At 29.5% G+C, this 24,978-nt stretch overlaps 1 protein-coding gene across 2 annotated transcripts in view; it reads right to left on the reverse strand.

The window, feature by feature from the left end:
- LOC100869915 (uncharacterized) overlaps window positions 1–12,171 on the reverse strand; it is a 29,313-nt gene extending 17,142 nt beyond the window's left edge. The window contains exons 1-3 of one of the 2 annotated variants that reach the window (XM_003695691.4): window positions 11,790–12,171; window positions 3,529–3,649; window positions 1,746–1,927 (exon numbers count right to left, since the gene is read on the reverse strand). In XM_003695691.4, the coding sequence (XP_003695739.2) occupies window positions 1,746–1,927; window positions 3,529–3,649; window positions 11,790–12,111 (625 nt within the window). In that variant the 5' untranslated portion in view covers window positions 12,112–12,171. The remainder of the gene's footprint in view (window positions 1–1,745; window positions 1,928–3,528; window positions 3,650–11,789) is intronic. The other variant, XM_012489343.3, reaches the window with a different exon arrangement.
- Window positions 12,172–24,978: the final 12,807 nt, after the last annotated feature.

Below are 24,978 nucleotides of genomic sequence, written 5' to 3' on the forward strand. Positions count from 1 at the left end.
ATGCAGACATTTACGAGTCCTCGAAAGGATAGAATTAAAAGGATAAAAGAAATATATATATAAATTGCTGGATCTACTGGTAGGGGATAATTTATTAACAATTTAGTATTGTTTCGAGATTTAACGTTGACATAAAATATTACTATAATGTTCCTATATGTGTGTAAACATATGTACACACACACAAAACACGTATATACAAGATAACGAAATAGTTTGATCATTTAATATCTTACTTTGTTTCGATGACGAGAAAAAAATATTTAGGATACAAATTAAAAGGAGCAGAAATCATGTAATTTGCTGATAATAATTTTTTGTAATTTTTTATTTTTATAAAGAATCAGATATTTTTTAATATATTTATTAATCGATTGTTCTGTATAAAAAAGTGATCTATTTTTAACGAGAAACTTATTGCATAAAATATTTCAATTTAAATTTTTTAATATTTATTTTATACCTTTTTTGTTTTCTATAATTTCAATAATTCAAATAATTGATATATCTTAAATTAAGTTAGTTTTTATGTTAAAAATAAGTTAGTATTTTTTTTTTATAAAGTATAACATTAGATGAATCTAATTTTTAAAAAAGAGAAGGTTGATTTCTTGATTGAATATATTTTAATTTTAAAAAAATTATTAATTATAAAGTTACACCTCTTTTTAGATTTAATTTTTATTTGAATAATTTTTAATTTTATCAAAAAGAAGACAGACAATAAGAAGACAGAAGATATGACAAATGATTGATATATTTCGTTTATCTTAAAGTTTTTTCATTGTTATTGACACATAAAACATATAGACTCAGGATACATATTATGTACATTGATAAGAGTTATATTATACTTTCGATATATTTATAAATTAGTATCACATTTTTAGTTAAACTACTCACTTCAAAGGAATTTATTACGAAATATGGAGTATTTGCCAATAATAAAAATAATTTAATACAATTATCTTTATAATAAAATGAAAATTGTACAGTTTAGAATTAGAGAAGCTTGTTTCAAAAATTATCATTGATTAAAATTTTCTAAGTTGTTCTTAGAATAATTTTTTTTTAAATGTCAATAATACCAATATGCAAATATAATGAGAATAAAATTTTAAATTAGAACAAAAAAAAATTGATTATTTCACTCTAATTTTATATTTTATATATTTAGCTATTTCGAATACTTTTATATAAAAAGATTTTATGATATTTATATACGTGAACGAATTTATTTTCTACGTTATTTGGTACATTATTATTCAAATTAATACATATTTTTTATAATTTTTCGATATACTTTACTCGAAAAATAAAAAGACATACGTCCTTTTAAGAACGTCCAAATATTTCTTATATGTTTCGTAAACTATAACAGGATAATTTAAAAAAAAAAAATTAAAAACAAGATTAAAATAAACGATTTAAAACAATCAAGCGAACTTATTTAGGTTATACAAGCAAACAACTTCATCGGGCAAATATATATGATACGAGCAAGTCCAGTCTCTTTTTTTGTTAAATGATTAATATTAATCAAGACTTCCAAGCAAGATTTCGAGGAAAATGAAATATCTATTTTATTTCTATTCATTTCTCTTTCTTTTTCCTTCCTCGTAATTGAAATACAGGAGAGAGATCCAAGTAAATATACTTTCGATGGACGTGCGAGAAGAGAAAGATACAGGGAAAAATAGAAAGATCAAGATAAATGGAATAGATTAAATTACGTGTATACTAACCGGGATAGTAGACGGTTTTGCGGGAAACGTTGTAGTTCACCTTCGGTATACCGAGCAAGCATTTGACAATCGCTGTTTCCGGTAAATCTTCGTCCAGTAAGGCCGTCCGTGATAAGATATCGTACAGTCCATCGGCACGCAGCGTAACGGTGGGCTTTGCTGCTTGTTTTTCCAGGACACCCCTACAATGGAAACGACGTTTGCAAAATTATCGTGGCCACGTTCCAACCCGAAATATCATGCAATATGTCGACCAAACGAGCAGACCATTAGCATGTTGATATTATTTCGAAGATGCACACCCTATCTTGCTTGTGTTTCGTTACTGTTGTTGTTGTTGTTGCTCTTGTAAACTTTGACCGCCTCGATATAATTTTCAGACTTGGTTAATAATAATAATTTTACTTTGGATCGAGGAATTTGAGATTGTCTATAATAATAACGTTTACGTGTTGTGGGATAAAGAAGAATATTGAGGGTATAGTTCGAGTTACTGTGAAAATTTTAAATGGAAGATAATTTGAAATTTGATAAATTGTAAATTCAAAGTTCTTTTTTCAACTTTATATTGTATGTATTATATTTTTCTTGAGATTTGAATTAAAATTCGAATACTCGAATAAAAGTAACGTTTAAAGTAATCAAGGTTAAAATAATCTAAACGATTTTTAAACAGTTTTTAAATATATCTTAAATATTCAAAAAATTTTCAATATTGCAAAATTTTGAAATCATAAAAAATTTTTTAATTAATTTTTTAATCGTACTCTAGTACAAATCTAATCTTTTAAAATATGAAATAACTTAATCTTATAGAAACGACTAAAATTCGTATTTCTTGATTCGTTTAAAGATAATTATTTTTAATTTTTGCAAGAAAAATAATATATACATAGGTATTAACAAAATTTGATAAACTAGAAATATTTACTCGTTTGCACCAATATTTGTTATATACATTTTTTGAAATTACAAGAACATAAACATATATATAAGCTAAATATATGCTGGCATTTCTCAAAAAGTAAAATAATTCCGATAATCGATCGATATGATATCTTAAATGTTGAAAATTATAAGGAATATTTAAGATAATAGTGATGCTTATTTAATTCAGTTTAACTTATACTTTACGCGGTTCATTTGTGTGTTTCTATGGGTTTATTATCACAGATAGCAGTGCTACGAGGTAATTTTCAGTGTTATTGTTAAGAGGTTTCCAGCGTTAAAAATAAGACGATTTCTCCATTCGTTTTCATTTAAATGCTTTTATCATTTATATTTTTGTTATATCATATCTTCTATGATATTCCTGTAAAAGAATTCCGATTATTAAATTGTTAATATTATTTCTCACGATTATTTAACAAGAAGATTATTTTACAATTTCACATAATTATTATACATATATACATTGACTTATATTTTTTAATTGAAATTTATTTTTGATCGAATAATTATACTATTCTATAATTTATTAAAAATTATCTATTTAATAAAGAAATAAAATTTTATAAATTTACAAAATATTATAAATAATTTACATTGGTTTACATTTGAATAATTTAAAAAAAAAAAGTAAAGTATATTTATTAGAATCTTATTTCTTTTTTCAATTAAAATAATAACGTATCATATGGTGTATACTTTATACATTAAAAATATTTAATTCATTATAACGAAGGAGAAGTTCGTTTTCATCAAGATCTAAAAGAAATCGGAAAATAAGATAGTTGATCGTAGTGTATGGTTTAGAGGTTGGAAAGCTCGTTGAAGTACTTACTCGATAGATATATCCAGAGTGGGTATTGGATATAACCCTTCTGCCATGCACGTTATCTCCACTCCATCTTTATCATCTATAGTTTTCTTTCTATATACAAGATCGAATTTATTCTCCGTTGCTGAAATAAACAAGTTTTATTTTATTTATTAGCTAAGATATTAATTTACATTATTTAAAATTTATAATTATATTAAAAACATTACAACCAATATTGATATTAATAATAATATTTTTGATGTTAAATTATGATTTTTCATTTTGAAAAAGTAAATACAAAATTATCTTATTATTTTTATTATTTTACCATGTAAAGCTTGATAAATTTCTTCCCTATAAATTTTTAATCTTTTTAATATTATATTTGAGATAAAAATTTGACATAATTTAAAAGTAAAAGCAATTTAATTTTTAATCGATTGAAGCGTTTTATATTATTTCGGTCTCGCTTTAACTAGTGGAAATATAAATTGCTTGATAAATAAATCTCGACCAACATTTTTTCATGGCAATATTTATGTTCACGTCTTACGTAGACAAATCCTTAAAAAAAGTTTATCCGTATATACAAAGAGAATTTTAAATATTATAAAATTTCGGTTCAAAGCTATTATTTGTCAAATAATTTTGATATAATTTTTTAACAATATATATAGACTAGTGAAATATTATAGAAATATTATACTGGTCATTAGATGGTTGTCTTCAAAGATTGTTAATTCGAAATTAAATCTTCACGATTTAAAAAATAATTCTTAATAGATAATAATTAATAATTCTTAATAAGATATTTTAATTCATAAATTTATTTGATTGTCTTTGTCTTTGTTTAAAATTACTATATAAATATTCATATATTCATTTCTTTCATCCTATCGTACAATGGAATTATTTTATTATTTTTTAATCATTATATTTTCATAAAACGTACATGTTATTTTTCCATTTCAATACAATTTTCATTATATTCAAAATTGTTTTCAAAAATTACTGTTTCGAGTTATGGTGTATTTAACATAGAAGATGATCCGTGTATGTATACTCTAATTAAATAAATTTTTACTTAATTGCTATAACTTCGAAGATGATTAAATCATAACAGTTTTTTGTTAGAATACATTTGCATTTTCTTACTAGTATTATTATAATTTATCTATTTATTTTATAAAATTTGAAATTACTTATTTAAAATAAATGTATTGTATATTTTCATGAAACGTACGAATATTTTTTTTAATTATTCATAAGGAAATTATATTTCGAAACTAATATTATTATTTATAAAAACATATAAAATAAAATTAATAAAATAAAATAAAATAAAATAAAAATAAGAAAAAATTATGTTTTCAATTAATATTTTGGTTTAAATGATTCTCAATATAAATAACTATTAATAAATAACGAAAAAAATTTAGTTGCTTTTGATCTTGGATATACAAGATTTTCCTAAAAATCAATTGTTTAATATCTAATAATAATAATAATATCTAATAATAAATTTTTTTTATTAAATCTTAAAATTTCAATCTTTCTCATCTTTATTAAACTTTCAATCATCATACAATACAATCATCATAAAACTAATAATAAAACTAGATCCTCGTAATAATATTTATTTTAAATTAAAAATAATTTCTTTCATCGCAAATAATTAATTATCTAGATATAATTATTAATTGTTTGGATAAAAAGAAAAAAATATTAGTAATTAGTTTTACAAGCAATGATCAGTTTATAAAGAAAAGTATTTTAAAAGTTAATATTTTTCAATCTTTTCTCTGAAAAATCTCTTTCGGATTTATTATTACATTTTATTTAAAAAAGTAATAAAATTTTCTTGTGAATATTAAAAAAAAAAAAAAACTATTAGTCCTAGTTTTTGGATATATCTGAAGGTGTATATAAATGTAACTACCAACACAATTTTACGCTATTTCACTTGGAAGAAACTCAGCAACATGTACGATCCATTAGCTCTAAATCGAATCCTTCGTCCGCACCTGTTCATTTTTTCCACATTCCGCATTTACGATCAATTCTAATTTAACTCAGACATTGTTTCGAAGAATTCCACGTACAACGAGTATTCAAGTCGCCTCGATCCTAAATATAGAAATGCAATTCCTAATAATAAATAAAGATGAAGAAAAGTTAAATTTCCTTTTGTTCTTATTTTGATTATCAATGCAATTTGAAGAAAATAGACAATCGATAGAGGGATAAGTTCGGTAACAATTTTTTTTATAGAATAAATTGTCTTTTGTTCCATCTATTTATCTAGATTTAAAACTTGGAAAACTTGATCAACAATTTTTCCTCGAAAAAGGATCGGTGTTCGAGCGAGTACAATAGTAATTTTAGGGTAATTTCCTTTGCGAATCTGCATTATAAATCGTCTGAAATAATTTCAGTTTCACCAAGTATCGTTACAAAGTGATTTCAATTCAACAGATATGGAGTTTGAATGACCCACACATCGCTCCTTCAATATGCCCCTACCTGTGTAATTGATTACAACGATTGTCCAGTTGAGATACCTCGTTCTTAATCTTCGTTACACTTTGGTTAAAGTTGAGAAAAGAGGAATTCCTAAGAAAGTTTCGTTGATATTTTTGATGTTTAAGATCACAAGAGATTCTCAAATGGATAAAATTACTATAAAATTTTCTTTACGAATATTCTTTATAAATATACGGAATATATATCTTTAAAATGAAATTTTATTGGAAATAAAATTGATCGTTTAACAATCAATTATTGTTTGCAATAAAAAATATAATAGGTTTTTTCCACGTAAACTTTTATCCAATTATATAACATTCTATTTCATCCCGGGCTCATAAAGAAGTCTTTGGAAATGTCGAGTCAGTCGATCGATTCTTTCCTGTTTTCATCGTTAGAAAACGTAATAGCGAAATGATTTCAGACAGAAATCGTCGTTCGAATGGAACATTCAATTTGGCGCGGACTATTAACGCGGGGCTATAAGACAAGAAGTTTATGATCGTGCATCGATTCGACACAAGTCCGGAAGTGGATATTTCGTGGCGGCCACACGTATGGCAATAAAAATAAAAAGGTAATAGTAATGGATACAGTCGCGCGCTGTCCATTGAAGACGTCGTTGTATTATCGCGATAATGCTGCACGTTTTTCAAGCCTTAGACTTCTCTCGTTTGAGCTTCTTCTCTCCCCCTCCCTCTTTTTTCTTCCTTTTTCCAGAGCTTTGTTTCTCTTATTCGCTTTCATTTCGTTGCAACTTTTATTTTTCGAAGGGATAAAGTAAACGGGAGCCGGGAAAAATAAATTGCACACGTGTCACCGTGACAGAAAAGTTCAAATTATATAGCCTTCCTGGATGGCGTTATATCGGTGCCATTGAAAAAGAAAGCCTAGATGTCGAGATACCTCTTCAAAAGCCGGATTCCATTGTGGATATAGAACATAATCGAATTTTTGTTTTTTTTTTTTCTTTTTTCGTTTGAGAATTGAAAAACAAATTCAAATTGAATGCTTTATCGCGCGAATAAATGGTGTTTTTGTTTTACATTCTTTAATTTGGTATTCATCGTGGAACCGCGTCCCTGAAGAAATCATGTTCTTCGAAGAAAAGATGTACAGAATTAGTCATTTAATATTTTAAAGTTATTATATCTTAATTATCTTACTTCACAAAAGTTCTTCATATTCGTCCTTAATGGAATACAATATCGCCGCAACATTTACATATATCTACGATAAATGGAACCAGATGGGCTTAAGAATTACGTAGAAGTTTTGCGGTAAATCAAGATTTTCCACGCGAACTTGCAAAATTATTACTTGGAAACATACCAATATGTGTAATTTTAATGATATTGTGCAAATACAGTTAACATTTGGCAATAAGATTTTCTGCAAATATAATGTATCCATTCAAATTACACATTGACGTTTCCTTATATTCGCACGATAAAATTTTAAAATAATTTTTCTCTTCAAATGAAAACTTTTGAGTTAATCATCGATTATTTGAACAACAATCAAAATTTAATCAAATTGATCGCGAAAAGGATATATATATTTATTATAAATCATTTGAAAAAATGGTATGAAATGGTATGATATACCGATATAATGAACTTCAATACAATATCAAATTATTGATAACGAATATTATTCAATCGTTTTTCTATCATAATGATAATCTTAGACTACATGCCAAGTGTTCGATAAAACAAGCTATAACGATCAAGAATGTAAATAGTGTAGAAAAGTGAGAAATTATAGTTACTTTTTTTTCTTCAAATAGACGAAAGATATTAATTTTTAGAAATCAGATATCTGAATTGGCGGGATTGAGATGGTTGAAATTCATCTTAAAGAGAAATTTTCATGAGTGGTATTTTCTTTGATAAAAGTCTGCGCGTAACTTGACTTTCATGTTTGAAAGAAGAGTCTCGAAGAAACACAAAATTGCGCGTGATATGTAGCAACGTAACGAAACAACTCGAAACATTTTAAACCGAACCTCCGCCCCGGAAACATATGTTGGAAGAGAAAAAAGCATTAAAATGTTCGCGAAAGTTAAGTGCACGCTTTCTACTTCTCGTACACGATGCGAAAAAAAAAAGAAGAAGCAAGCAAGCAAGAGATCGGTCTCGAACAGTTTGTCGAGTTTATTCTAATTTCGTACGAAATAACAGCGGCTCAATAAATTAATTATTACTCGCTTTGGACGAGATTCTTCTTCGAGAAATAATTACGGATTTTGTAAATTCATCGGATAAAAAACTTGATAATAATTTTTAAATTTATATCATCTAATTAAATTTAATATGATAATTTATTTATTAAGGATTAAAGTAGTTAGTATTGGAGCTATAAAGAAGAAGTTAACTTATAACATTATTCGGTAAATAAGCATGAATCTTTGAAAATAGGAGAATGTATGAATATGATGGTAAAAAAATTTGTATACACTTTTCTTGAAAAGATTTTCCAAGAAATATGATAATTTCGACAAATGAAACGAATCGATCGGATATTTTTTCCATCACTGGTTGAAATAATCTTGTGTTCAAGACACGCCATTATACTTTTACTCGATCAAATATTTGCCCTTACTTTAGTGGTTACTTTGGTGTTTTGATCTCTCGTATATTACTACTCCTCTTTCATCGATCGATAATTATAGTCGTTGTCTCTATTGCGTAAGAATGCTCGAATGTGATGCCATGGTGCAAATATCCTCTCTGCTTTGCATACGTGCTGAATTACGAGAAACCTTTCGCGTATTCGAGAGATCCAGCGGAATTAGAAGTGGCAATTATTTGGTATTGGAAGAACGGTTGAATGCTTTTGTGAGACGAATGAAGAGATAAGGAAATTTGAATTAGAAAAAAGAATAAGATATTTTAAAGAGAAAAGATGAAATTAAAGAAATATTTTGTAATTTTGATTAGATTTATATCGTAAAGATAATATTACAAAATTTATATTGTTCGTAGATTTAATGTTGCGCATCATGGTTGAAACAATTTAATTAAAGATGAGTATCGAAAGGGAAACGAGTGAAGCTAAGGAACGAATAAAAGGAACGAGTTAATTATATCTTTCGCGAATAAAATCGGTCGAGCATCAAATTTTGTAATACTCGAATAGATAATGTTACATCTCGCGGAATTTGATAAACAAGAAATTGAAAATAACGCTTGATAATTTCAAAGATATTTTTGTTAATATAAAATAATTAGAACAAAAAAATGGGATCGAGTTCGATATATTATTATACATTCTTGCAAAAGTTATTAATTTGTAATATTGAGAAAAAAATTGAAAAATATATTTTTAATGAAATTAATTTTTCTAATTCGTAGAAAAATATTTGTATAATTTTTGAATAATTCATTTAAACTTTTAGAAAAAAACAAAAAACAATAAAACTATTTATTTTTCGAGTAATCCGTATATTTAATTATATTATTAATAATCATATATTTTCAAATATCATTTTTCTTGCTTTTCTTCTTCGAAAGAAGAAAATCTTATTATATTGTGTAAGACGCATATTTTTCAATTATTATTATATTATTATAGAAAACATATTGGAATCAATCATACGCGTAACAAATTGTCAGTTAAAAGAATTAAAATTCGAGTGACGGAAAACAAAGAGTGATCGTTGCTTTTGATTCGATTAAAGTAGGCAATACTTTTTGTTCCATGTCGCGTCGCTATTTCAAGAATTATTTCACGCAACATCACTCTTAGTCGTGAGACGTCGCGTCAAACTACACGGGACATGTAAAAATGTTACATGACGTGACAAATATCGCGTATTTATCGTTCGTCACAAAGCATACACGCGACACACAACACACTAGCTTACACCTTTTATCGAGTAAATATAAAAATAGAGTTAAAGTCAATGTCGCGGTAGCAATTGTATCGTGGTTTAACGTCGCGTTCGTCCGTTTATTCTTCCAGCCTTTTTTTCTATCGGTTCTCTTTATTCCTCTTGTATTTAATACCCGTGGAAAGAATTTATTCTATCTATTCTATCGAAAGCAAAAAAAAGATAGATAGATAGATAGAAAGAGAAAGGGAGAGAGAGAAAGATAGACGATTTTAAAACTGTTTATGAAAAATTGTAATTACTTTTTAATCGTTGAATTGAATCATAAATTTGTCTGAACGAAATTGTAAGATATCAATGCAAGATACTAAGAACGATCAATAACGAATAATAATTAACGATTGGTCTTATTATAGAAATACATCTCGAATTTATTTTATAGAATGAATTCTTTCTATTTTTCACGTCTTAAAATTAAATTTTCTCTAAATTTTCTTTCTTTTTTTTTTTTTTTAATTATCTTGTATTAAAAAATAATTAGAAAATAAGAATAAAGTTGAAATTTACAAAGAATCATCAATAATATGTATGTCAATTTTAAATGAAACTTTATACAATTGTTCTTCGTGTTGATTTAAGAATTCTGGAAAAAATATGATAAAATTTTATATTATTACAAAAAATTCGATCTTTATTTTTTGTGCAAGACATTATAAAAGGAATGCGCCTTCCCTCGAATTATCTCATAATCGATGTGAAACGATCACGCGAAATTTTCTTGTAAATTTTTTTTATTACGATTTATCGTGTCTTACGTCACATTTTTCCAACGATATTCCTCGATACCCGATATTTGACTGGACAATATGTTCAATCCGATGAAACGATATCGAAATTCGTGCTCTCGATTTTATCCGATTTCTCTGCTATTATTTTCCCTCTAAATCACTTCGAAAATTACCCCTTTTTCGAACGACAATAGACAAAAGAGAAATTACGCCGCACTTTACCGATAATATTCTTCTCGTCGAAGGAACGTGACCGACCATCGCGATTCCTTTTTGAAACATTTTAAACGGTTCCTTAAGGAACGATCGATTTCCCCCTCTCCCCCCCCCCTCCCCAACAGGAAGTGAGCAGAGGTCGAGAAAGAGGTAACGTAATTACCTTCTGACTCGACGATATCCAAGATCTCAATTTCATATCGTAGGTAAAAGGAAAAGTATCGGTAATCTATGGATTATATTAATAATCTGAGATAAAACCTGCCGGCGTAACATTTCGGTCCATATCATTGACATCGATATTACGATTCAAGATTTCAATATTTAACGCAACCGAGTGCAATCGAGTCAGCTGGTTAAACAGGGGAGAGAAAGAAATTTGTCTCTTTAAATATTTAATCATTGCGAATTCATGGAATAATATTATATCGCATTTTATCTTACACGATAGAAGAAAATGAATTCAAAAAGAAATAAGATTTTTTTTTTAAATTTTTGTAATTTATAATCGGTCTGCTTGAGGTGCATCTGAAGATATGCTTCCCTATTTAAATAAAATAAAACGAAATAAATTCAATTATACGCGTGCTATAAAAATAACAATTAATTAAAGCATACAAGATGTGTAATAAATTAGCCGACTATCATTTGATTAATAAAATTTAATTTGAATATCAAAATCATACAATTCGCAAAATTCGCTATAACTAAGAATTAATTGATGGTGTACACGAGAGAAAGTTAAATTAAAAACATTCACAAAAGTTACGATTGATAGAGAAGAATGGAAAAGAGAGATAGAGGGAAATCGCACAACGCTACGATAACAAGAAAGACAATCGATCCGACATAAATCGGGATAAATGGGGATAAAGGACGATAAATGAATGTCGGGTCATTAATAAGTGGATACTTACAATACACAACCATGGAGGAACTCGCGGATTGCTCGTCCGCGTAAGTGGATATGACGCACTTGTACTCGCCGGTAAGATCGATACCGGGCTTATTCAATTTCATGGCTCGGTACGTGGTGTACGGATCGTCGCTGGCTTTGTACTTCAGGTCGACGTACTTCCGCGTGATGTCCCCGGCCAAAGGGTCCCTACCGTATATCCATTGGTAAGCCACTTCGTTCGCGTTGAAGAACCATTTTACGACTAATCCCTTGCTCGGCGTGTCCTCGAGATCGTAGTCGCAGTCCAGGATCACGTAATCGGTGTCGTCGGCTTTCACCATCGATGGTATGTTCACGGTTTTTATTACCAGCTGCCAACATTCTGGGGAAAAAAAAAGTAGAAACAGCAAAGATAAGAATGATTCTTTTCTGATACTTTTTTTTCCTCTTGTTCTTTAATTTCGTTTATGCATTGGCAAATTTATAAAATGAGAATTACACGAGAGAAAAAGAATAATAATTCTTTCGAATATTCGTCGTATTTTCTATTTCGTTGATGTTATAACAATTATTGTACAAATGAATTCATACCGTTGCGTTGATCACTTATATCTTGTACGATAAATGGTGCGAAACGGAAATTTAATTATTGTTTGATTGCGAGATGGTCGCGTAATTATTCATTGTAGACCAACAATGCCTTCAGCATTATATTGTGACGAATTTTCTACGAGCAATCCACTTTTCTACGCGAGTACGGACAAAGTTTGAAAATATTTCGAAATTCATGAGCGATACACGGTAGAAAATCATATCAGCTTTGACGTATATTTTATTCGTTCATTGTTTCGCTCGCTTTGAAAAAATCGTACAGAGTTAAGGAAGTTCGTGTTAAGCGTTTTACATGTAATAATGTAAAACAATAATGATATTTGTATATTTGTGGCACATTGGTGAATTTCATATAATAAATGGTATAGGTTACAAATACGTAAATGTTGTTTGGTTGAAAAAAATTTGTAACACGATTGTGAAATTAAAAAAAGTAGTACGTTTTAAGAAAAATAGCATATTTTTAAAAAAGAATGAAAATATTTGTGGATCGATACACTTTATATAATATATTTATTTAGAATTTTGCTCTCAGCAACGTCCAAAAAGCGAATATTCACCGAGGATGATTCGTTAACGATGGCGAAATTCAGAATACATTATTTATTTATCGCCATTTACCGAAGTGATGCATTTATCACCTCGTTCGTAGAGCTGCAGCGTTTACGATATAATCATGCGTACATCTTCTTACGTATTTATTACAGTTATAAAATCTGTAAATTAATCTTTATTTTCTTCTTTATTCTTTTTTTTACTAATACTGATTTGTACAAGAAAAAAAAACATAATATCCTTTAAATTGTATTTCGACAGAAAATAATACAACGTTATATCGAAAAGAATAGAAGAAAATACTAAAAAAAAAAAAAAAAAATCACGTCTCAGTTACTTTTTCGAATCTTATCAAAAATGCGAGCAAACGTCTGCCTAGTTAGCCGCCGATATTGCCACTGTCGTCGCGAGAGAGCGCTTCGTGCAACCACGATAATTATGCGAAAAATAAAAAGGCAAATGGACGGTGATAATTATGAAATATCGTTCTAGCGAAAGAAATAGTTTACTCGCCTCGTAAGAAAGAAAGTAAGCTTCTTTCATCCAGTCAGCTTTCTCAGACTCTTTCCCCCTCCATCCGGTATCTTTTTTGCCACGCGTAAACGCTGGACGTTCCTGTGTGTCTCGCTTCTTTTGCCAGCTGGAAAGTTTCCGGGAGTGGAAAGACACGTCGCTTTATCCACGACGAAAGTTCGAAATTTATGGGTGGCAGTCGCGCGAAAATTTTCACTTTTAGCTGGGCCACGGGGAACTTATACGTTCCTACGTATATCTGAGAAAAGTTAGCCGACCGCGAAACTATCTACGTGGAAAACGTTCAGCATCCATCGCTGGAATTGTGCGTGATCGTGCCTTTCAGTTTTCCCACCGACTCGCATTCCTATTCTAATCTTGTCAGGATAGCACAATAGTTGAGAAATGTAACCGGTAGCCAGGATTTTTCGGCCATTGTGGAGGCATTAGAAACGAAAGAATGGGAAAGAAGACGAAAATGGAAATTAACGATTTTATATTTTACAAGAAATTTTTAAAAAAGACAAGATACAATGATGCAGAGCGACGAATATTTTTATCATTAAAATTATTAGATTTTCACAAAAAAATTGTTCCTTTTTTAATAACTTTTTGTTTTATTCCTTTATCGATTTTTATAATTTTGTAAATTATACCTCCGATTCGAGTCTTGATTTGAAAGAAATGCATTCGTTCCTCTTCAAATTTCATTTCTTTAATTAACGAACACTATTGATCAAGATTTTTTGAAATTTTTGGTTTTCGCAAATATTATAATTTTAATATTTTTATTTTATTAGAAAAATAATAAAACGAATCAAAATAGAAAATTCATTAAAAGACCAATATTTTTACTTTTAAATAAAATTAAAAAAAAAATTGTACCTCTAATAATTCCGGAAATAATAGAAATACTCTTACATAATGACAATTTTTGTGAAAATTAAAGAAAAATTATATTCAAAAAAAATTAATAAAAATTGTATTCTTTTATTTTCAATAAAATAAAAAGTTTATTAATTAATTTATTAATCGTTGATTTATACGATAATATTCGCAATGATATTTCAGATAATCATTGAATAATTAAATAACAAATATATCTGTTTATGATGCAATAAAGAACTCTTTTCTTATTTCCAAGCGAATTTATTTTGAAAATATAACCAAAGCATAAAAAAAAAAAATCCCTTGATCACAAATACTTGCTAATCGTTCGCATAGTGAAATCAGTTTTTCGTATTACAAAGACATGCAACTTTCCGTCCAGAGATTTTCCACCTCTCGTTTCCGCTCGTAATTTCTGTTTGCAAATAAGTCGTAAAGTAGCGCGGAAGGAAGGCGGAACTTTGTCAACTTTGATTAAGAGGCTGGTCGGCCGCGCAGTTTCAAAGGACCGAAGCTACATTTTCCAACGAGAGATATGTATAACGGACGTTGCAAACAAGACGGCGCGGACCAAATCTACGTATACTGGAGAGTTTACAACGATATGCATCATGGTAACTTGGGGGGAAAGGTCGTCACAAGTCGAAGAGTGTTCTCCGCCGTGTATCGCGAATCAGTGTCTTTGAACTAGTTCTGTACATACTGTTATAAACCCCACCAGGTGCCATTTCATCCGTTCAATGTGTTTATCTTCAACTCGAGATTCCACCAATTTTCATTCATAGCTTCGAGGCAATGGCGTTTCCGTACGTTGCTACTCTTAGTTAATCGAAATATTGTTGTCTCTCGTCGAGCACGATTGGTTTGAAAATAGCAAAGACGAGATCGTTTGCATTAGATCGTTCGTTCTGGGGATTCACTTCGTCGTTGGAAAAAGAGAAAGAGTAATTGAAAACCAACAAAGATTTGAAAGATAGTTAGACAAGAAGAAGCGAGCACAAAGGATTTTAGTCAAAAAAAAATATAAAAACTGAAGCGTGACGGATTTGAATTGACAAAAGAGCGTGAAAATGAAGCATAAAGAGGGATAAGTAAGTAAGAGAGTTTCTCGTTCGAGAAGAATTCAATTTATGCACGTTTACCGCACAAGGGGACGCGTATCGCGGTTGTTATATTATAACACGATCGTAATAGCAATGATAATGGAGCAGCTGTTTGTTCAGCCGATAATAGTGAAACAATTTCAAGGATAACAAAGGGATGGAATTACATCGTTCGATGGTTGATGAAAGCCGAGACGAGAATAAAGCGAGAAGAGAGGAGGAGTGAATCTTGTGTTTCCACGATGTTCAAGCGCTCGTGGTTCATAAATTGTTAAATTGCTTAAATGGAAAGCTGAGAAAAACTTCGCTTGCATCTTGTCGCGTCGTAATCCGACCTGATGGCCTCGTTCCATTGCGTTCAGTTTGACTAACGTTGCTCTCCAACTTAGTTTCTTCTTTCCAGTCTTTTTTAAACCCTTTTTTATTTCCCTCTTTCTTCACAAATGCGAGGCAATCGTGCATGATTTATTCTTTCGATCAAAAAATCGAAAAAAGAAATCGAATAAAAGTGTAAAAAATATTATACTCGAAAGAGAAATTTCCAACAATTCGAACATCCGTATAATTATGACCCGATTCATCCGAAAAGTTAACCTACGATCTTCTATTTCGATCGAACATTTAAAATTTTCTTTTCTCTTTTGTAATTGGTAATATTTTCAAATTCTCGAACGTGTTTCACGAACGAAGCTGTTCGACTCAGCAACCAATGTCTGACATCTGTCTGGCGTTAAGCCTGGGAGTAAGCGATTTTCTTGACAACCCGGCCATTATTTGTAACGAGTACAAATAATAAGGGGAAGCCGAGTTAACGACTCTGAATTACACGCAATATTTCGTTACATACATCGAGTCGCAATGACATTACGTATCGACACGTGAACGTAATAAAAGAGTCGTTTGAACAATTACTAATATCCCAGACATTAATAATAAAAGTCGATTTTCGCAAGGTATATTTCCAATAAATAAAAATTAATAAATAAAATAAACGAAATCTGTATTTATATCCAGATATATTATAGATATATTAAACGCATTATTGGTAAAAAATATGTATAACTAAATATATGCAAAGATCGACGAAATTCGTTCATAAATGAATTCGTTTAAATTTTTACAATTCTTTTTGCAATGTTGTTACGATTATGTTGTTACGAAATATAAGTATCGTATAAAAAAACCTCGTGGCATCTTATCTTGCTGGTGGTGTATGTTTCTCAATTGCGTAGACAGTTTTCGTTAGATCGAGATCGCGATACCGTCCTCAATTATGACAAATTGCGTATAATTATATCGGAGTCCGGCACGCTTCATATAAAACGAGGAGAATTGGAGGCAGTTTATCCAACTGATAAAAGGGTGGATGAAGGAAGGTGGAATGAACGATTTGCATGCTACCGACTTAATCAACACCCACACCTTATGAACGATCCTTTATCACCAACTACTGGACAAAGTCTCTTCGACCTGGATTATCACGATACGAAAAATGGTTGAACGTCATGCTCGCTAATATTTTACTCGGTTAGGTGGCCTATACTCGGCAATAATCTCGAGCTTGCATCGAAACAAAGTGTATTTCGAATGTTTAGTAACCGACTCAAAGATGCGTTTTTCGTTTGAAAATATAGAGAAGAAGAAGAAGAAGAAGAAACGAAAAAAGATAGAAAATTAGACTTATTTTATTGTTCGTTATCTTTTCTCTTGATTTTTATATCGATTTAAAATTGTCGAAAAACTTTTTTTTCTTCTCGTATCTATATCTTTTTCTGAAATGGAAGTTTCAACAACAAATATTGGATTAATATTACGTTATACAATGTGTAATTTTAATATTGGTGAATGGTATGATTATTCAAAATATTGTATACGTAAGCAAGTTTCTAAAATAGATTCTTTGTGAAGAACTAACGATGCGTATACTTCACTTGCTCGTTATACAGTTATTCAAGTTTCACTACTCCGTCACACGAACTTGCTACGTATCACTACGAAATCTTGCATTACAATTTATCGTTAGGATGATGGTTTTGTTACCAAGTTTGTTAATTTTTAATAGAAGATTTATAAATATAAGATATATAAAGGATATAAATATATTTCTAGTAAGGAATTCAGATGGCGGGAAATCTGTATTTGCATCATTTCGATCTATTCGCGAACACACAGTCGATTAAAAAGTAATACGAATTGCAAATTGTTGGTAAGTTTACACAAATGCTTAGCATTTTAATTAATTTACGAATGCACTAGAGGACGAATATTAAAGCTTCTTCTCATTCTTCTCATTTTAATTGGACAAATATCGGTATTAGATATATTAAGATATATAACAACGAATATTAAAAAAATAATATTAGAAAATACTTTGCAACATTTAATTGAAAGAAGAATGAAGAATACGTTTATATAATAAAAAAAAAAGTATTCGCGTGAAACGCGAGATATGCCAGTATCTTTCAAAAATTATTAATCGATTAATTTATTTTCCACTTTGTTGAAATTGAAACTCCTCGATATTCGAGTTTTCTAAAGTTTCTTACTTTCTTAGTTACTTCCTCGATCTCTTAAATTGTGATGAAAATCCGCGGATCGTAATTTGCCATATCCATTATAACTGTTCGAGCAAGTACGAAACTTTCTCCAGATTTTCAATAATCCCAATAAGAAATATTCACGATACTTCGTACGATCGTACGTAATGAAAAATGCGAAGAACGAAGCTTCAAAGTGATTCGATGCACGTGAAAGTGACGATAACTTTATTTCTTCGTGACAAAAATATGCACACGAACCAAGTATCCCGAACTGCAAAGCTCACCTCCTTTGCGCGGCTTTTTCTTTTATTTCTTCCCTTCAAAGCTATCGCACGACCGGATCTATACGTGTACTTCGAGAAGAAGGATATTTTTCATGCAAAGCATTCAAGGTACTTGGCCGAGAAAATCCTGCTCCGCGTAGAAACCGAGTTATTTTTCAAGAATGCAAAAACTATCCCTTGCTCGCGAGTGAATCTTTTCGAATCGTTTCGAACGATATTTGACGCCCGAAATTGTCTCAGCGATTGGAAAAACGATTGGCAATAAATGAAATTTCACGGTGGACAAAATAGAGCGTATAAATAGTAGATAAAAGTTTACTCGACTCTTAGGATTCAATGTTTTTTTCTAAAAATGAAAGATTCAAGAATGGTCATTAGAATTCCACGGATTCTTCTAATATTCAACTTTCTAATATTCTTGTAAATTTTTAACGTAAAAAAAATTTGATAAAAGAAAAATTAATAGAACGAGATATCTAATCGTAGAAGACGATTGATATAAATTATGATTTTTTATAAATATGTATTAAGATTTTAGATGATTAAAGATAAAAGTTTGCGAAGAATGACCATTTCTGGACCAATCTTTCGATGTATACATAATTCAGAGAATCATGAGAAATAGATTCTTGATTTAAAATTAAGAATCGACGAAAATCAGAGTTATCGTTTATTCCATATTTCATATTATTATTTTATTATTATCGATAACGAAAAAAGATAAATGGAAAATATGGAAAAAAGTTTTTTAACAAGTTTACGACTTCGATAAAATTTATTGATTTCTTTCGTTTGGTAAAATGACAAATCCCGATGATTTTCACTCGGAATACCTGATACTGAGACTAATCCATTTCGATTATCCCCGAAATTTGTGTAATAAAAACGATATGATTCGCATTTCCATCTTCGCGATTGAAACATACTCAGACGTAATTTTCCAGAATATCGAGAAACAGGATTTTAGGTAGCTTGTTCCATCTCCCACTCCTGTCCCTATTCTCCTGCGCGGAGAATTTATAAACGTATTTGCATACACAATTTTCACGCTTAACCTCCTGGAAACGGGATTGAATTTAAGATAATAGCGAGCCGAATATGCATGAATTCTTTTTACCGGCCGCAACAATAAATCAACGAAACGATATTCTAATATCCCGGTCTCGATTCATCCGTTTCCTGTCTACTATATCGTATTCCCTCTTTTCGTTTCTCTTCTTTTCTCTATCTTATAATTTTTGAGACATTTTGTTTCTCGCAAAAAAAAAAAAAAAAAAAAAAATTGACAAATAAGAAATGATCGAATAGAAAGTTTCTATAATTAATCTAAAGAAACGATTGAGAAAAAGAGTTTATTTTATTTTACTTTATCGTATCTTTCGCGTCAAGATCGAGTTGTTTTTATAGAGAAAGATCTTGGATATTTCTGCTTAAGATTCAATTTATGAAAGATACGCATTAAGTTAAAGGATGTCTCGTATAGATATACGGGAAAATTGAATATAGATTGGAGGAAATTTTGACAAAATGATCGCAGTTCTTTTCTATATGAAGATATAAAATTTGCATTGATATGCAAATAGAGGTAATTTATGCAGATTCCAAAATGCATTCACAATTATTTCAATCTCCAACGATTGTAATTTATGATTTCTATTGATTTGTAGAGAAAAGACGAAAGAAAGAAGAAGAGAGAAATTACAAATTTCCATTCGAAGTAATTAAATTATTTCATCCCTCTCGAATTATTTAAATTTGTTTAAACCTGTAAATTACTCTGCCATTTAACAATTATACAACTTATCGATTTATCGTAAGAAATTTTCTATAAGAATTTATAAAACTTTTAACCTTTAGATTACTTATGCAACTTACACAAAAACGCTTGCAAAACATCGATATCGTATATCGACTCTTGAAAAACGTGCAAAAAATAGAAAAAGTCGAATTTCTAAATAAACTTGTCTCTGTAATCTTTAAATTGACCAGGGAATAATAATTGACGTCGATAAATCGAAACCATTCCATAAATCTATTTTGGTCGTTTAATCCTATCTATCGACAAAACGCGAAAGAAGCATTCGTGAATCCAATCTCTCTTTGTTTTCCTTCATCTATTTGATCTTATTCTTTTTTTTATTTTTTCACATGCACGGTCACGCGCAGGTTAAATTATATTAACTCGATTCACACCATACGCATGTGCAATTCTTGTCACACGGATTTTCTTTGTTGGACAATACAGCATGGTTTCGCAATGTGCTGACCATACAATTAGGAATGAATTGCCGTCACGTATTGTTTTTCCGCCAATTGCGCGCTTTTTTCTTGTTTCGCGATTCCTCTTAATCTGACACGTATACAACGCGCTTACTTTTTTCACCCATCACCGTTTTTTAACCCTCTTTCTTCGTCTTCCTTCTTTCATCTTTTATTAATATTTGTTCTATTGTTCGATCGATAAGTTTTTGTTCAATGTATATATATATTATTGTTGTTATAATTATTTGTCAATAATTTTAACATAACGGTTAATTGGCATTAAAGCATGATGTGTTTCGATGTGTTTAGATAAAAAAATGTCTACACAAAAATGATACAATTTTTTTCTGTATGTGTATTCTAAGAATACGTTGCATCATTTAAAAAAATTCAATTCAATAATTTCATGAATTACACAATAAGTAGAATTGTGTTTCTTTGGATTTTTGGGTCTTTAGAAATGAAAGTACAGCGTATGTTTTAAATTCCCCTAAAGTCAATATTTGTTGAAATATGCATCTAATGATATCTTTGCGATATACAATGGCTAATGAATTGTTAATGAATTGATGATGATGATGATGATGCGAGTCCATCAACGTCGTAACGGCTCGTGCACAAATACACGTGATTTACAAAATTCAAACGATAATCTCTTCGTGATACACGTCGGTTAATAAAATTAATATCGATAATACGAAATGTGTCGTTTGAAATTTATTGAAATTATTCGATTCCTTTTTATTTGTTTTTTTTTCTTTATTTGTACGTAAATCAAAATGAAAAGATTAAGATTAAAAGCGATAATCATCGATATTGGCAAACAAACTATATTAATGCTTCTTTATTAGATTGTAAGTAATTGAAATTTGATGAAGCGAGATAGGAATAGAACGAGACAGAAGCGATATGATAGAAATAGAATTGTCTCGTTTTATTTCATTTTGTCTGATGCAAATTTTAATCAATTATGACTAATAATCAAGTACATTATAGTTATGACTAGTAGACTCATTAAATAAATTTTAATCGACATTTTTGTATCATTTTAAAAAATATACAAAATTTTGAAGAAAAATTGTGTTCAAAATAGCGTGATATGTTTCGAGGTGAGTGAAGTCGATTAGGATATCACCGAATAGGAATATCGAATAAAGTTTTTAACAAATTCTTGCATGCATGAAAAAGAATTGCGATCAAAAAAACAATATAGAAAACTCGATCGAGTATTCGATGTTCGATACTGATCTGACTTGCAGAGATCAGAAGAGTATTAAATTCGATTCAAATTCAAATTTGTAATGATTATATGCATATTTAATTCATAATCCATTTATATTTATCATTTAAAATATGGTTATATTTTATATATGAAGTCTAAAATCTACTTTATTCTTCCCAAAGAATTTCTCAACAGTTTAATAAATCTGATTTCTTTAATCTATTAATCACAACTTTTTAAAAATCTTTAATAAAAATCAAATCGAAAATTAATTTAGGCAAATCAATTCGAACGAAATTGCTTTTTTAAATATCCATTTCATTAATTCATCTTCCTCGCTTATTTATCTTTACTTAAAATTTAAAACTTATTATCCTCTCTAAAAAAGCTTTCCCAATATAACATGATCTTATTATTCGTATCTTTATTTATATTTCGAAAATATTTACTATTAGCGAAACCAAAATTGAATAATATCGTAAAAATCTGATCTTTTTGACATAAGATCAAAAATTATCGAAGATTTATAGATGAGAATGGTGAGAATATTTGCAGAGAAAACCACGGAATATGAGTCAAGATTCTCGATGTGGCGGAAGAAAATAAATTATCGCGCATCGTTGCTTCGAAGCGATGCGCCCGCGTCTCAAATTATTAGCCCTTGGAGGATCGTGTAATTTTGTTAAGTGGTGGCGGCCCCGGTGTATCGTTTATCGAGGCTATCGAGTCGCGTTTCGTATACATCTTCGCGGCAAGGTGGTGGCGCAAACGCACAAACACGATACAATTAACACGATTACTTTGGCGGCGGTGAAGTTGGGACATCTCGGCCGCAGTGTTCATTCCTCGTGTTTGTCGAGTCGCTTGTGTACTTATCTCCACGTGTCCACGTCGCGACGAAGAAGCGAATAGGGGAATAGTTGATCCCCAATTAGCGGTCGCGGCGGGAATATTCCGGAGGAAAATAACATCCACGATTAATCTCCCTTTCTAGAGATTGTTCGAATAGGAAAATACTCGTCGATGCTGCAACGCGACACGACCTACGTTTTCTTCCTCCCTATACATACATCTGCTCCATCGAATTTCTCCCTCTCCATTTTGCGGGTATCGGGTTGAATTTGAATAATGCAACGAGACCATGACTATTCGCTTGGGCGAGGGAATAAGACGAAGGTTACATCTTTGCCTGGATCTTCTTTGGTTGGAAAATTAGAAAAATAAATAGGAATGATGTCGGGTATACTTTTTTGACGGAATGTAATATCGAGAGAACAGGCTTGTTTTATTTTTAATCTATATCTTTTAACGATAAAGCAGATCCGATATAATAAGTTTGATATAAGCAATTAAACAATTAAATGTATTTATTACGTGTGTATATTTAGATTTTGGTAATATCTGTTTATTTAAATTTAAAAGTATCTGTTTTGTTAATTGTAATAATAATAATAACAAGTTCGTATTTTGTTCTTATCTCTATTTCATTCCTTCCTTTATCAATGTTTTAGGTATCGAGTCTAATCTAATGAGAATCTTATTGAAATAAGATAAAGCGAGAAAATTTGCGGTCAACATTTTCGAATAAGTTTGCGTGATTGCAAGGAAAAAATAAAGTTCGTTAGTTTCTCGCGACACCTCCAATAGAATCGTAACACCCTGATTCTCGACTAATTAAAATCGCTGATCACATACAGATTTCGCAATTAGTTTTCAAAGTCGCTTCATTTCGCATTCATTTCTTTTCAATTAAATAATTCTTCTGTAAAAAGCTCGGTCATCGGCCTGGACTAATGAACGAGTATTCTCAGAAACTCGTTCCGAGTTTAATACAACCGGCAGCTGTTACTTCTGCTGAGAATTAAGGAGGAATAAACTTTCGCTTCAAATTTTCAACACGATTATTTAGATATCGATGAAAATTATATCTTTTGCGGTCGATCAAGGAAAATTAACGAATAATTATAAAAGAAAATTCTGTGATTCGTATTTTACAACGTATGGCAGTAATTTCGAAAAGATTTGAAAGAAAGATTCGTAAGATGAAAATTACTTATATTTATATTATTTATGATTGTAGGTGATTGATCCGACAAAAATATAAAACATATACGTGTTATAATTTTTAATGGCGAAAATCAAAAATATTCCAATTCATATTTGATTAAAATTAAGATTAAAATTAATGCAATTATTTTAAATGAAAGGAATATAGAATTATTTTTACGCGTTTAAAGGAATTGAAATATAATTTTTAATTATAATATCATCAAAATTCTTTCTTATTTTTATTTTTAATGTTATCAGGATAAATATAATCTCTATATTATATTACACTTAGTAATAAGTAAAATATAATATACTATATCTTAATAATAACTTATTATTAAGCCGTAAGAATGTAAACAGAGCGATAAATGGAAATAGTTTTAATATTTTTATTTTATATATTTTAATATAAAATTTAGTTGGAATATATTTATATATATATAGTTCTTAATTTTCATTAACTAATTCTGTAATACCGATTCTGAATTAGTTGTTTTCAGTGTCTTTACTTCTATTTCTTCGTTCGTTTCCAAGGTCAATTTTAAGTATTTTGGTCTGAATATAAGTCTCTAATTGGCAACTTCAATTCAGTTCTATATTATCGGTGGTAATACTACCCTCCTATGTTACTATATACCGTATAATTTTAGATTTAAAATTGTATAAAAATGCTGAATGATTCGCTAACAAATCATACTTGTCCCTCTTTTCTGTTTTTATTATTCTTATTATATTCTTCAATTTTAAATTCCAAAGTATATTTTATATTTATATTTCAGTGCTTATTCCATTAAATTTCTTTCAAAATTTCGCTTTAACTCTTTGCATTCATATGTCGCCATATAATCGCTATCCTATATTTTATTATTATACATATATTTACATTAATATATATGTGTATAAATATATGTATTTACATTAGTAAATATATGTATAATATAATTATATATAATATAATATAACATTCTAGAGGGCTCTCTTCTTACTTGATTGATAACATTCTTAAATATAAATACAAATGTAAATGGTTAAAATCTTATTTTTCTTGAAGAAGGAAACATCACCCATAAATGGGTTACGTTAAAATGATTGTATATAAAATTTACTTTATGCGATCACATTTTTATATTCTTAATTTTATATTTTTTTACCCCTAAACCTACCGACATTTCATATATAC

This window comes from Apis florea, unplaced genomic scaffold, assembly GCF_048593485.1.
Source record: "Apis florea isolate Af1SG1 unplaced genomic scaffold, ASM4859348v1 contig_1794_pilon, whole genome shotgun sequence".
NCBI lineage: Eukaryota > Metazoa > Arthropoda > Insecta > Hymenoptera > Apidae > Apis > Apis florea.